The 13,843-nt window shown below is 37.0% G+C and overlaps 1 protein-coding gene across 3 annotated transcripts; it reads left to right on the top strand.

The window, feature by feature from the left end:
• The first annotated feature begins 672 nt into the window (after positions 1–672).
• On the top strand, positions 673–13,433 carry LOC124126670. 3 transcript variants are annotated; one of them, XM_048393911.1, is made up of 18 exons: positions 673–957; positions 5,359–5,506; positions 5,612–5,677; positions 6,069–6,185; positions 6,789–7,058; positions 7,203–7,329; positions 7,671–7,751; positions 8,437–8,487; positions 8,821–8,859; positions 9,408–9,440; positions 10,174–10,227; positions 10,603–10,632; positions 10,745–10,783; positions 11,171–11,232; positions 12,108–12,210; positions 12,494–12,578; positions 13,064–13,112; positions 13,282–13,433. In XM_048393911.1, the coding sequence occupies exons 6-17, from the start codon at positions 7,327–7,329 to the stop codon at positions 13,099–13,101; spliced, it is 618 nt and encodes a 205-aa protein (XP_048249868.1). In that variant the 5' UTR covers positions 673–957; positions 5,359–5,506; positions 5,612–5,677; positions 6,069–6,185; positions 6,789–7,058; positions 7,203–7,326; the 3' UTR covers positions 13,102–13,112; positions 13,282–13,433. The 3 variants fall into 3 exon arrangements, 2 of the variants coding, with proteins under 2 accessions (XP_048249868.1, XP_048249867.1); XR_007220249.1 differs by lacking the exons at positions 12,108–12,210; positions 13,282–13,433 and having other exon boundaries at positions 13,064–13,075; XM_048393910.1 differs by lacking the exons at positions 7,671–7,751; positions 8,437–8,487; positions 8,821–8,859; ... (7 more) ...; positions 13,064–13,112; positions 13,282–13,433 and having other exon boundaries at positions 5,359–5,677; positions 7,203–7,659.
• The last annotated feature ends 410 nt before the right edge of the window (positions 13,434–13,843 follow it).

Here is a 13,843-nt window from a genome sequence, read left to right as displayed (position 1 = left end):
TGTGGCACCAGCATCTCGGGTTACAATTTGATATTAATTCAAGTACTCCACTAATAATGTACATAGGTAGTTAACTTAATTACATTCAGTTTGGTCCGACAAGGAGCGAGTTTACTCTTTTTTAGACACAGACTTTGTAACAGGCTTTTCCCCTGGAAACACATATATAGTAAATAAATATTTTGCCGTTTCAAGGTGATTTTGTATAACTGTTAAAAAACTATCCATAGTGTAAGTCAGCTGGCTCGAGGAATTTTCATATAGTATTATCATTAAACAACATACCCTATGCAACAGTTATGTTGCTACCCAGACAAAACTATTTTTATATTCTATGTTAAATGTAAACGATCGGTTTTTATTATAAATACAAAACCACCTTTTAAGCGGTAATACCTATCACGCATTAAATAACATATATGAACAACCATGTGATTATAAAGTCTCACGTTGGTTCCTCCGTGCAACTTCATGCCTGACTTACATTCATATTGTTTCATTCACCACACTTACGCTTCTCCAAATTTAGAAAGAAGCTGTGTACACAGTGTTCTTGCGAGTTACAATTACGCGTTCGGTTTGGCGGCAACTTAAAAGAGTGGACATATGGTTGCTCCTTCAGGTAGCTATAATTACCCTCTCTATAATGCAATATCGTATTATCCATTTGTAATGAATGATAGTAACACGTAATCGGATTGGATTCAGTTAAATCTACATTTCTCAAGGTATCTAACATCGAGATTTGAAATACCTTTCATGTAAAAACCTTTCTTTGTCATGTGACTTGTATATATTCGTGTATATGTACCTTCGCATTCTTGCACAATGGCACAAGCAACGTGGTCTCTTTCTGTAAAAAATAGCACTCTTTATTTCAGCCACAGCAAAGATCCCGAACCACGTGCAGTCAGCAAAGTTACAGCGTCTGGTTACCGTCTTGCAGTTACGATACAGGTAAGACGTCAAAATATTTATTGTTTTATTTCTGGAAACGCCGTCCCTAGAACGTGGAAATAAACCATTTTGGTAACAAGGTTATTTTATATAACAACAACCAAATAACAAACTGTACTCCAAACAGTGATTGTGTGGCTTTGCTGCCATGCGAAACGCGTTTTGTAAGAATCTAATTTTAGTGTATTTAGTTCTACAACTTTTGATAAAAAAATACGCGAACAAACTAATCCGAAAAGGAGATATCTCCATCCCCTGTGGTGTTATTGCGACTTGTATACTTTCTACATGTACATTAGGCAACTTATTGTAGCTGTATGGCGACACTTGTAGGGTAGCTATGTGACCATGAATTTGCCTGTGGTGATCAGTGAAAACACGAAAAATTACAAAATAATACATGCAGTATTTTGATAATTTACATGCGAGTTTTCTATTATTTTTAACGTTAGAAATATTTAGATAAAAATAACTTTTTGGACCCAATGTTTATGAATATAACAAATTGTTGTATTAATGTTTTCCCACGGACGTATATACTATATACGTCTTTGGTTTTCCTAAAAAAAACATATATGTCATCTTCTCTTATTGCCCCATCAAAGCTGGTGCTGGGACAATTTAGAATACCCAAACGACGCATATTGTACGTGACGTGCCGCCAGACTTCCTGCCAACTTGGCAATTAAATTTCCTCGGGTATTGTCACTTCATACGGTGATACATTGTCTCGCGCTTACTTACTTACTTACTTACTTACTTTGGAGATTTAACGTGCGCTTTCCGACTGATGCGTATTTCGCACACGGGCCCGGCCAGGCCATTTAATGTGTTTCCGAAAGGGGCGAAGGTGGTCTGTGCAACCCAAGAGGGGGGTTTTAGGGGTTGCTTATATAGAATTTGGGAATTTTGAGATTTGGAATAGATGCCGATGGGATTGGGGAGGAGAACTAAGGGAGCTGGGTATGGTGGATGTTTGTTTGTTTATGTGATTTTGATTTGGTAGGTTATTGTGTTTTTAGATGCGTTTTATTAGTTCCGTTTTTATTAAGAATACGCCTAAGGCCTTGAAGTTTTCTAGTTTATTTTGTGGGTTTAGTATTGCTTCTAGAGTTAGAGCCTTGTTTAGATTGAGGGTGGTTTGTAATGCGGTTCGATGTGTTAGGTAGTGTGTGCAGTGGATGAGTGCGTGTTCTGGGGTTTCTGGTTGTTTGCAGTGTGGGCAGTTACCTGTAGTGTGTTTTTAAAAAAAATTTAGGTGGTTATTTAGGTTGGTGTGTCCTGTTTGGAGTTTAGTGATTACTCTGTCGATTTTTTTCGATGGATGGAGAATTTTGGGTTTGGTTAGTGGTTTGCTGAGCACTTTTTTGATTTGGCTATTTGAGTTTAGATATAGGTTATGCCATTTTTTTGTGAGTTTTTGCTTGATTACACTTTTAATTTCTGATTTTGAGATGGGTAAGTTTAAGCTTATTTCTGGGATTTTGAGGGATAGTTTAGCTGCTTTATCGGCGTTTTCGTTACCGTATATTCCTACGTGGGCGGGTATCCACAAGAAGGTTATTTGTTTGCCTGCCTTAGTTAGGTCGTTGGAGCTTTTAAGTATTTGATTTATTAATTTAGGTCGGTTTTTGGTATTTTTGTTTTGGAGGGCTTGCAGTCCACTTAGGGAGTCGTAAGTATTAGGATATTTTTGTGTTTTTTTATTCTTGATTATGGAGGACTGAGGCCATGCCCATTAGTTCTGCCGTGAATATTGATTGGTTGTTTGGGAGTCGGAAGGATCGTGTGGTTTTAGTTGGTTGTGTGGTATGGACTCCGAAACCTGTGTGTTTGGAGGTCGGATCTGAGGATCCGTCCGTGTAAATGTGACACCAATTTGGCCAATTTTCGTGTATGTATGCTAGTGTGGTAGTTTTAGCTATGTTTGGGTCGGTTTGTTTATTTATTTGGCTAGCTAGTGTTGTGTCTATTTTGGGTATTTTAAGTTTAGGGGTGAAGATATTTGATTGTTTGCAGTTTTGTTTAAGTTTTTTAATTTGGTGTTCATTTAGGTAGTTTGTTATTCTTTGGGATATTGGGGTAAGTAAGGGGTGTTTACGAGCTAGAGCTTGGTTTTTGGGGCTGATGTTTTGGTTTATTAAGTTTTGGATGAGAGGGTTTGATTGGGACGCGGCCCAGAAATTTAAGCTTAGCTGTTCCCTGCGTAGACTTAGTGGCATTTCTCCTGTTAAGGCCTGAAGTGAGGTGTAGGAGGTGCCATGTTGGGTGCGTGTAATTAGTTTGAGAGCCTGATATTGTATTGAGTCAAGTTTTTTAGATAGAGAGTTGTTTAGGGTGTTGTATATGGCGCAGCCGTAGTCTAGTTTTGATCTAATTAGTGATATGGAGAGAGAGAGGAGGGTATCTTTGGATGCTCCCCAGTTAGAGCCAGTTAGGCATCTTAGGGTGTTTAGGTCTTTACTGCATTTAGTTGTTAGGTTTTGGATGTGAGCATCCCAGGTGAGATGTTCATCGAAAATAAGTCCTAAGAATTTGGTTTGTTTTTGAAATTTGATTGTTTGATTGTTTAGCTGGAGGATTGGGGAGGCGGGTTTCATGTTTTTATGTTTGAATACTATTCCTGTTGTTTTTTCTGAGTTAAGGGAGAAGCCCCATTTGTCAGCCCATTGTTGTATTTTATTAAGAGATTTTTGGAGTAGATTTTGGACCATGTTCATGCTTTTAGTGCGGATCCAGATGGCTCCATCATCCGCGAATTTTGATGTGTTTACCTTAGGGGCTAGGCCCTCGAATAGATCGTTTATCATTATATTGAAGAGGGTGGGGCTGAGGATACTGCCCTGTGGAGTACCATTTTCTAGGGGACATTGGTCCGATAGAGTTTGGTCTATACCCACGGTTATTTTACGATTGTTTAGGAAGTCCTGGATGTAGTTTATTATCTGACCTTTGAGTCCTATTGTTTTAAGTTTTTGTATTAGCCCATCGTGCCATACCATGTCGAAAGCTTTAGAGAAGTCTAAGAAGATGCCTGTGGTATATTGTTTATTTAGTTGTCCTGTCTTAATATCTTGTTCTAGTCGGGCGAGGTTATCTAGGGTTGAGCGGCCAGGAGTGAAACCGCTTTGATCTGGGTTTATGATGTTATTTTGGGTTAAGTAATGTTGTAATCTATTTTTAGCCATTGATTCCATTACTTTACATAAGTTTGAAGTTAGGGATATTGGCCTATATGAGTTAGCTTGATTAGCTGGTTTATTAGGTTTAGGGATTGGTATGACTAGGGCCTGTTTCCATTGTCTCGCGCACGTGGTCGGTGGGTATTGTCTATCAGCGCCACGATCACGTGATCGTTTTGTTAATTACTCTGTGTTACGGTCTCGCCGATCCTAAACTTTCAAAGCCTTCAATAAAATTTATGAGATCATTATCTTATCTTTATTCCGACTTGAATCCACCTATATTCCAGACGCCCCCTCACACACACACACACTCCCAATGCAAATTCACTGAGGCTTGACCGTTACCAATTAACAGCTGTCAGTTAAACAGTTCACATCTAAGTAGTATGTTATCGAATATATTGAAAACCGGCAAGGGGGGTAAGGAGGGTGCTGGTTGTTCACGGGGTCACTCGACAATCAGAATGTATACGGGTATTTCAATAATTGTATGAATGATTTATTTAGTCCTCGGGCAGCCCCAGTGTTTCATATCATTTTTCCACCAAACTAAAAAAGAATAACCCCCAAATGGATATGTCAAGCGAACTAATTTTCTTTTCGTCTGTCGATTCATATTTTGGAAATTCAAGGAGAACCACTCCAGCTTATGCAGCACACACATTTGGGAAGGTTGCTTCATTAATAATAATACTTCTTACCATGGTTTCACAGTCGTTCGGAAGTTTTTAAAGATCTGACACCAAATTATGCTGTCCGAAAATTTATCTATTTTTTTTAGTGGAGACAGGCCTGTCGGAAATTCGAACTTGAACAGCAACGCCCAAACCACATTATCCCGCAGTGACCAGCTGCTGATGACATAGACTATGCTAGCTTTACCAGACTGGCCCCTCTGGGTAGTAGGTCTGGTCTCTCCTTTGTCCTTGGACCCCCCTTCCGATCATAAGGGTTGAGTACCCCTTGCCAATGATTTACGTGTTTACCATCCTTTTAGCTTAGAGCACCAATTTACGACACGTGGGGCTAGTTTGAGTTCGGTTATGGTTTAGAAGTCTCTTGATATAAACATATTTATTTCCATAAAGTTGAGGGATTGGCAAACAAGCAAATTTTGCTTATCTGAATGCCTCTCCCAAACATGATACATAAGTCTCTTTTAACGAATTAATCCAATGTAATTTTCGCAGTATACTCATCCTTATATAATTTTCAGCTTCATGACAGTGTGGACATTGAGTGCCCCCTACACAAATATGCAGTCACTGACAACTTATGGAGTGACCTGTACAAAACAGAAGATGCAGACGACTTCCTGGAGACACTTGACATGCTGATGAGTGTATATAATGTTGAATATGAAGGTAGAGAGAAAATACTTAATGTATATTAAACAAAACTATAAGTTACTACATTGCAATTTCTTTTTATATTGGCCTATAGAATCTATCTCATGTGTATTTGTTCAGGAGCTGTTTCGGCTGCCAAACCAGGGGACATACCCTGCATATCACTGGCAGAGACCTCCCCAGCAGGTGAACAACCCCTTAATTTTAAGGCTGCCGTAATGGTATCATATTTTTTTTACGTGTTTCCATTATGAATATTCCTCTCCAGGAAATAGGGAGGATGCATTGTTAATCCACTCCACTGACCACTGACTCACTGGTACCAAATTAAGCATGGGGGTCCTTGTCATATCCAAATTTTACAAGTTAAGGATTGGAAGGTTCTTAGATTCAAGGATTCATACATGAAAACCTCGACACCCCAACCTCCCCTTAATTTCAAATACTGTAAAGCCGTTGAAGATACATCTTTTACAAAATATGTGTGCACCTATCAATTCAATGGACCATCATTTCTGTCTTATTTCCTGCACTTTTGATACATTACATGTAATGTTTCGTTTTATTTTTTCTCTAGGCATTTCACAACCTTCACCCAACAGCTGGTAAAAGTGAGACAGCCCTTCTTTGCAGTGCAGATACTAAATGGAGGAAACAGTGCCAGGCAGCAGTGAAACCAACAGAGACATCACGTGTAAGATATCATACTCTATTTTCCATGTGGCCACACATGAGGTTATGTACCAGAACAATATTCCATGATGTCATGTCATGTATTACAATTCTATCAGTGTGATGCACAGTTTTAAACACATGTACTCATGGAAAACGATTGCGCTATTGGACATGCTAATTAAAAAACCAAAATGTTATTCAGCACCTGAAGCTAGTGTAGCAGTTGGCTTACATATTATTTTTCACATTTTCCCTTGTATTCTTTAAGTCATGTAATGCAGGCTAAGATTGGTTAGTTGGTTTGTTGTTTAACACCGCACTCAGCAATATTCCAGCTATTTGACAGCGGTCTGTAAATAATCGAGTATGGACCAGACAATCCAGTGATTAATATCAAGAGCATCGATCCACGGGATTGGGATCGTTGACATGCATCAACCTAGTCAGCGAGCCTGACCAACAGATCCTGTTAGTCGCCCCTTACGAAAATAGTCTCCTTTTACGGCAAGGATGGGTTGCTGAAGACCTATTCTACCCTGGATCTTCATGCATGTTAAGATGTATGCATTTGTTGATTTTTACTGAATATGTGTTGAATCTTCTATTTGATGCCTTTTTCCAGCACCGTTTTGGTGGTTGTTTCAAAGTTCAGCTAGCAGTAGCTACGATGTCAGACAGATGTTATCGTCTCATCCTTGATATTATGGAATTATTCAGCCTTGGTAAACTTAAGGAACAAAAGAACACAAAGGTCAACACCTGTCTTTTCTTGGAGACTGCTTCATTTAAAGATGAGGCAACCCTTTATAGGAAGCTAATAGAATTTAGAAATGGTGAAATCTCCAAAGAAGAGTTCAACAATCAACTTAAACAGATTAAACAAGAAAACAAGGTAAGGAGTACTAAGGACAGAATCAGATCTTTGTCATTTAAACACTCTCACTCACTCAAGGAACTTCAACATGTGAATAATTTATATAGTTGTTGTTTTTAATTGTCATTAGTATGAAAATGAAAATGTATATTATATTTGAAGGGAACTGGAAACAATCAGGAGGCAGCTGCTGAAGTATTAGTGCTGCAAGAACAACTGAAAGAGAAGGACATTTTGATTCAGGAGCTGAGGAAACAACCAAGTTCTAAGACAGGAACTGGATAAAATGGTATGTTTAGTTACACTGGTGGTTAGTTACACTTGATCAATGTACTTTCATTCTTAGTCTGTTTGGAGTCCGGGTTAGAATAAATTTTTTTTTATTGGTCCCTAGATATCTGTGCTGGTCGATTTGGGTGACTACTTAGTTTGTGTGGTCAGACTCTGTGACTTAAGTGATTGTGTGTCGTCGTACCCCAATCATGCCAGTATGGTCATAAGATCAATCACTAGATTGTCGAGACTCACTTATGTACAGGCATGATTATTGCTGAATGCGGTGTTAATGAAACAATACAAAAAATAGAGAGAAAAAACGTTAATTCTGGAGATCCTCCCTCTTAATTTCAGGAAATGGAGAAATCACAGCAGCCTCGAAGATGTCAGGATCAGGAGAAATCACAGGAAATACGAAGATTGCCTGAGCTGGATGTGAGTATCATTCTTATTTTAGACTCTACATTGTTTACAAATGTAAAATAAGAAGACTTTGTCTTCTACAGTATTTATAGGCAGGGCTACTCACATTAAATTCAGGGGTCAGCATTAATTTGGTGATGCATTACTTAAGATACAGATTTAGTGACATAATTATCATGAAAAGTTATATTTAACAATATAATTATATGTTCTTATATCAATATGTATATGTATGATTGGCTGGTGGTTATCATAAGGTTATGTTTAACATGCATCTATGGGAATAGTTTCACACATTATTTATTATAACCACAGACATTGTTTATTTTATATCTTCCTGATGAATTACTTTTGAATGAATTTTGAATGAATTTTTTCACAATATATAACATCTCAATCAATTGTTTTAGTGGTGTTTGTGCATTATGTATTATGTCAAGTTCAGTCACTTGTGTCAGTTTGTATTTGTTGTTTAATGCCACACTTGGCAATATTCAAGCCGGCCTGTCAGGTGATTGTTATTATGAGCAACAATCCTTGCCATCAGGGTATGTTGACACGTCAACATAGGTTGCTGTGGACCAATTCAAACATGAAATTCTCCAGTTAAGTAGCACAAGAGCCCTATCTTCTACAAAATAAGAGATACATGTATATGATAAGGACCTCTGTATATATTGTATTGTCTTGTTTACAGGTTTATGCATTCAGTGATGATGACCTGGACCTACAAGGGACCCTAGTTCGGGTGAGTTACAACAATTCATACTCAATGAAAATGAACCATGTCACCTAATTATAAGAGCTAATACTTTTACTTTATGTTTGGGGCTTATCAGGGACAATTACCTAATTATTTCATCTTGGTCATGAGGCCTTTAGGAGTAACATGATGACAACAGCAACATGACATGTACAGGCTCCTAATATTGGACGGGCAATGAAGCCCTGGGCTAATTATAGGTGCTGATTCCTTGTTTGGATTGGATGTTTATTGGCAGAAGAAAATCAGAAGTGGATAGTGAATTTTATTTATCCTCAGAAAAAATGCCATTAGTTTGACGTTGATATTATGTTGCAGGGGTTACTCCATGAGGAATCAGCACAGGAACATCATGAGGTTAGTAAAGCAGAAACAGAAACCCAGATAGCACACCTGTACCAAATGAAAGTTTGCATACTATTGTTACCGGGGACACTGGTGGCCGAGTCGTCTATGGCACCACAATTCGGTGTGCAGAGCTGTGTCCTTTGGGCATGCCAGAAACCTATGATTGTGGGTTCGAATACCTGTTCCCAGGTTTGTCAGCACCATACCCGTGCTCTAGGGTTTCACCAAAGTGGTAAAGGTCTGAGATCTGCATCACTTCGGGCTTTCCTCCTACATTAAGCTGACACGCCACGATATAACTGTAATACTGTTAAGAGCGGCGCTAAACCCAACTCACTCACTCACTACTTTATGATCGTATACTTAATCTTGCCATAGAGTTTAAATGCCATAAAATTTTATAAAGCTATATTGACCCAATATTCAGCAGTTCTCTTCCTGCATGTATCTGCATATACTTAATGTGAAGTGAAGTGTGTTAATTGAAATTAATTCAACTGACCAGTGAATAACATGTTATGGAACCATACACCTATATAACATTTTATTTTTATTAGAATCTACCCATCATGGAATGCCAGGATCTTCCAGTAAGTATTTTGTCAGATCTGATACTACTATAACCTCATTTTACAGTGCCTATTAAATATCATGAGTGCACATGGTTTGTTTATTCTTAATTATAATAAAATATTACTACATGTGTGTAACTGAAAGTTATTATGATCCACATGATCAAATAAACTATTTTGAGCAGCTATAATTAGAGAAGTATGCAATTTATGTAACTTTATGTATCGACTGATGTATCTTTTCGAAAAACTACTATTTTCAGGTGATATGTTACAAAGGAAGAGCACCTCAAAAGAGTTGAAAGGTAATTATAAAAACTATTTTATTATTCATTTCATGAACAACATATATTAAATGAATTACTATATTAGCTTGAAAAGAATGTTATTGCTATTATTAGTTTGATGTATCAGGTGGTCAGGCTCAGTGGCGGCGTGTCTGGTCCAAACTTCAATATTAATACAGGCCGCTTGATATAGCTGGCGCGCGCACACACACACACACACACACACACACACAGTGTTTTGGAGTTTTAAATGTTCTGCAATGTTCTGTGGAGACTTCATTCATTCAAGTTACTGCCAATTCAACCATAAGTCAGGCAGGGAAACGTTTGCACACACAAATCAGTTCTGAATTATTTCTACTATCTCAAATGTTTTTGGTGACAGTTTATCTTTTGTAAGAGTAGTGTTTAAATGACAATGATATCCTTCAAATGCATAAGGTATTTAATACTTTCTTTATCAGATTCCACATTCAAGTTCAAGGCTTAGAAGCATGAGGAAAACAGGATCTGACAAGGTAAGTTATGAAAACTTTCCATATATGGATTGGATATATATGAACGGCTTAGTTCCGAAATAATGCTTTTTTCAAACATTCCTTTTACACTTAACCATTTTAATAAATGGTTTCACACAAATAAATGCTCTCACTGCAATGTTCCTCAATCAATCTGTCTGTTATAAAACTTCTGTTTGACATCTCCTCTGAACTACCGGTAAGTGCCAGGTCATTGAAAAGGAATATCAATATCAAATACATGATCAATCACCTGATCGTTTCTTTTGGTGTGGTCTACATTTAAGTACCCAAGTTCTATAAAAAGGACACATTTTATTATCTTTTAATGACCTTTTAATGCTTCTAATTAATGTGAACTATTCTTATTTGCAGGCATCTAGAATTGTTCAAACTGAGAAAATGGTAAGTTAATATATAAAAATAAACTGATTTATATAGTTCATTGACTAAACCCTAATGTGTGAAAAATGGTAGATAGTCCCTGATGTAAACCAATAGTTTGATTCTCTTTCAGGTTGAGACATACTTGCAAAGGAGGCGGCACAATAAAAAGGTGAGCAGATTGTAGAAATAATGGGCAGTAACTGACAAGCTTATATGCTAGTGTAAACATGTATGTGGATTTCCTTGGGCCATGGACACTGTTGCTGTGCATGTCTATAACTGATATTGATGACTCGCCCTGATTATGAACCTTGGCAACATTACTGTCCACATGGGTTCGATTCAGATGAAAGCTAATGAAGCTGATTCACTGTCTTATCAATATGATAATCACCACATTTCCTATAGCAAGATCAGTATTGTGAAAAACTGGAAAATATATTTTGAAAACTTAAAAATAGAATATACAGAAATGACTGTGAGTTGAAAACATCCTCTTTGTCCACTTAGTACCATGCTTTAATATAAACACACATAACACTGATTTTGTCCACAGATGTCCCCCTGCAAATTCAATGTTGGCATGATTGTGGAGGCATTGGAGGAGGATGGCTTTTGGTATGTAATTACTGTTTGCACTGTTGAAGGAAATTTCATATATTGAATTGTTTTCATCACGTTTCACACAAGCATATTTTTATGATTATATATAAGATACTGATGGATCATGATCTTCCTTATGTAACAATATTTATTATTTCATATCAATTAATTGTTTTAACTCTCCTGATTGAAAATCAATTTTCTCCATCCCCCGCCCGTTTCATACTAGGCATTTCATCTGAAACTTATAGCTCATTTTGAAACAGAAATTTTGCTTGAAGGATCACACTTTTTGTATCTCTTGAAATTGCTCACAGAATTGCATTGCGACAGTTGTGAAAATGACATTTATGTTCATTACTGAACCATTTCTGCAGTTTATGCTGAATAACATAATATCTTTTCTGTCTGCTCATTCCCATCTGTTACCCAGCTACAACCTATGCCAAGTAACTCCAGTTTTCATCTCTTTTGAAATCTCGGGGTTTTAAGCCGACATTTTATTACGACGACATGCAGATTAACACATGTTGGTAGCATCTGAGTAGTACAATACTTATATTTTGATGTTCTCTTTGAAGCCCAGTTCATGGTTACGGTTATTGACAAGAAGTGTCAAGTACTTGTTATTGTATTTTTGAAATTTGGGAGACATGTGATAGAAGTTAAATGTTTTCGGACAGGAAGTGCATAATGGTTGATTTGATTGACTTTTCTTTTTAAAGAACTTGTATACACTTTGTATGCTAGTAGTGTTGTGTTTTCCGTCTGCTAATAATAGTTTTGGGAAAATGTCAGTGGAGCAAAAGAGACAAAACAGTGAAAATAGATATATATCTTTCATTTTCTGCTGAAATCATGATTTATTTTTTATCTTTAATATAATACAGGTATAAAGCTAAAGTATTATCGGTCCAAAAGGAGAAAATGAAAATACATTGGACTGGCTACAACTACGACGAGTGGCAATCAGCAAGCAAGATTAGGTTAGAGGTAAGCAGAATACAAAGATACAGCATCAACACAATCAGTTATAATAGTTTTCACACAGAATACAACATGGTTAATGATTTTCTTACTTACTGTCAATAAAAACCATTTCTCATAGCATTTTATCAGAAATCTCATTTATCTTCAGAACTGATCACAATTTACATATTTATATTGTCTAAAACTTTTCACTGTGACTTTTTAAGCATTCAAGAATTGATATACGTGTTAAAGAATTAATATACAGGTTACAAGACTTAATATACATGTTGTATATCTGATATAGTTAAAGAAAGGTGACGAAGTAGAGGCCCCATGGCTGGTGCACAGAGCAGATAGGTACCCTGGTCATGTGGAGCGCATTGATGGAGGTAATTCTAAGAGTATTTATATAGCTCATAACCCTTGAACTTAACGTATGCTATGTGACCTTGAACTTTCAATATGCTATGATTCAAATTTAGTAAGTCTTACATTGTCGATCCCTGGCCTCATCATACCAATAGACGTTAAAAGAGTATTTGTTGTTACCCTGTCTGGTGCTGGCATTAAGGGGCTAAAACAAGGACTGGTCGGCTTGGAGTCAGTGTACTGTGTCTAAACTGTGCTAAACTGTGGCATGGTATCTCAGTGAGCTAGCACTATAAATCGGCATCAGTCCGGACTGGTACAAGCACGCATGCACACACGCGCACACACGCACATCGCTATATAAGTGCAATTATCTTGGATGTGACATTCAACCCAATTTCAACTCACCTCACTTATCTTACTTTGTTCATGTGTCTAAAGCTTGTGGAATGTGTTAATTACTGAAATGAAAAGCATTTTAATGGGTTTTTTCATATCTTTTCAGAATATGTGCACATAGCGTTCAATGACCAGACAAATTAAAGAATTTTCAAGTATGTTGAGAAGAAAACGTAAATAAAGCACACTATTTACATTCATAATACATTTTATTCCGTAGGCTCTATTGTAAAGTTAAACTCAAGCTGCGTATAGGCTGCCATTATCCATTATATTAGACAATATGGATCCACTCATCTATACATCTATTTTCTTTTGTGACAGGACCCATCCCGAAAAAATCACCTCACCCAAGAAAATGTGACTCATTCATGAGAATGAAAAGTGCAAAGTCTCCCAAGGAATTGAATTGCATGTGAATAAATAATTTTTTGAAAGATCTCACAAAATTAGTTTTATTTTTTTGCCTGTAATCATGTGAACTAAAAATGTTTGTTTTGAGGAAAAAGGTCATTTGAAGCAACTCCAGGTTAAACTATCCACTGATTGAACCTTATTTCTCCTGAAATAAAATAATTTGGCTAAATATTACTGCAGAAAAAAATTCTGCCAGAAATTTCTGTAGAAAAAAAAAATACTGCCAGAAATTTCTGCAGAAAAAAAAAATTCTGCCAGAAATTTCTGCAGTAATGCATTTTCTGAGCCAATTTTTGAGCTTATGAACATGTGAACACACTGGGACACACATTGTTTGGATTCGTCTTGAGAGCTTTCCAGTGATATAAAACATGTTTTTGTAGCTCGCTTCCTTCTGTGTGGTCAAGTTCGGACTCATGGCCATTCCTAAGTTGTCCCGCCCTGCCTCCTAGTAAACAGATATACTTTC

Source organism: Haliotis rufescens, unplaced genomic scaffold (genome assembly GCF_023055435.1).
Source record: "Haliotis rufescens isolate VD_foot unplaced genomic scaffold, xgHalRufe1.0.p SCAF_121, whole genome shotgun sequence".
Taxonomy (NCBI): domain Eukaryota; kingdom Metazoa; phylum Mollusca; class Gastropoda; order Lepetellida; family Haliotidae; genus Haliotis; species Haliotis rufescens.
This window is presented reverse-complemented; position numbering and strand designations above follow the sequence as displayed.

Coding starts and splice junctions, on each gene's coding strand:
- LOC124126670 (XM_048393910.1), top strand. CDS start 5,492: ATGTTGAATATGAAGGTAGAGAGAAAATACTTAATGTATATTAAACAA. Junction 5,678..6,068: donor GGCAGAGACCTCCCCAGCAG/GTGAACAACCCC, acceptor TTTTTTCTCTAG/GCATTTCACAACCTTCACCC. Junction 6,186..6,788: donor AACCAACAGAGACATCACGT/GTAAGATATCAT, acceptor GCCTTTTTCCAG/CACCGTTTTGGTGGTTGTTT.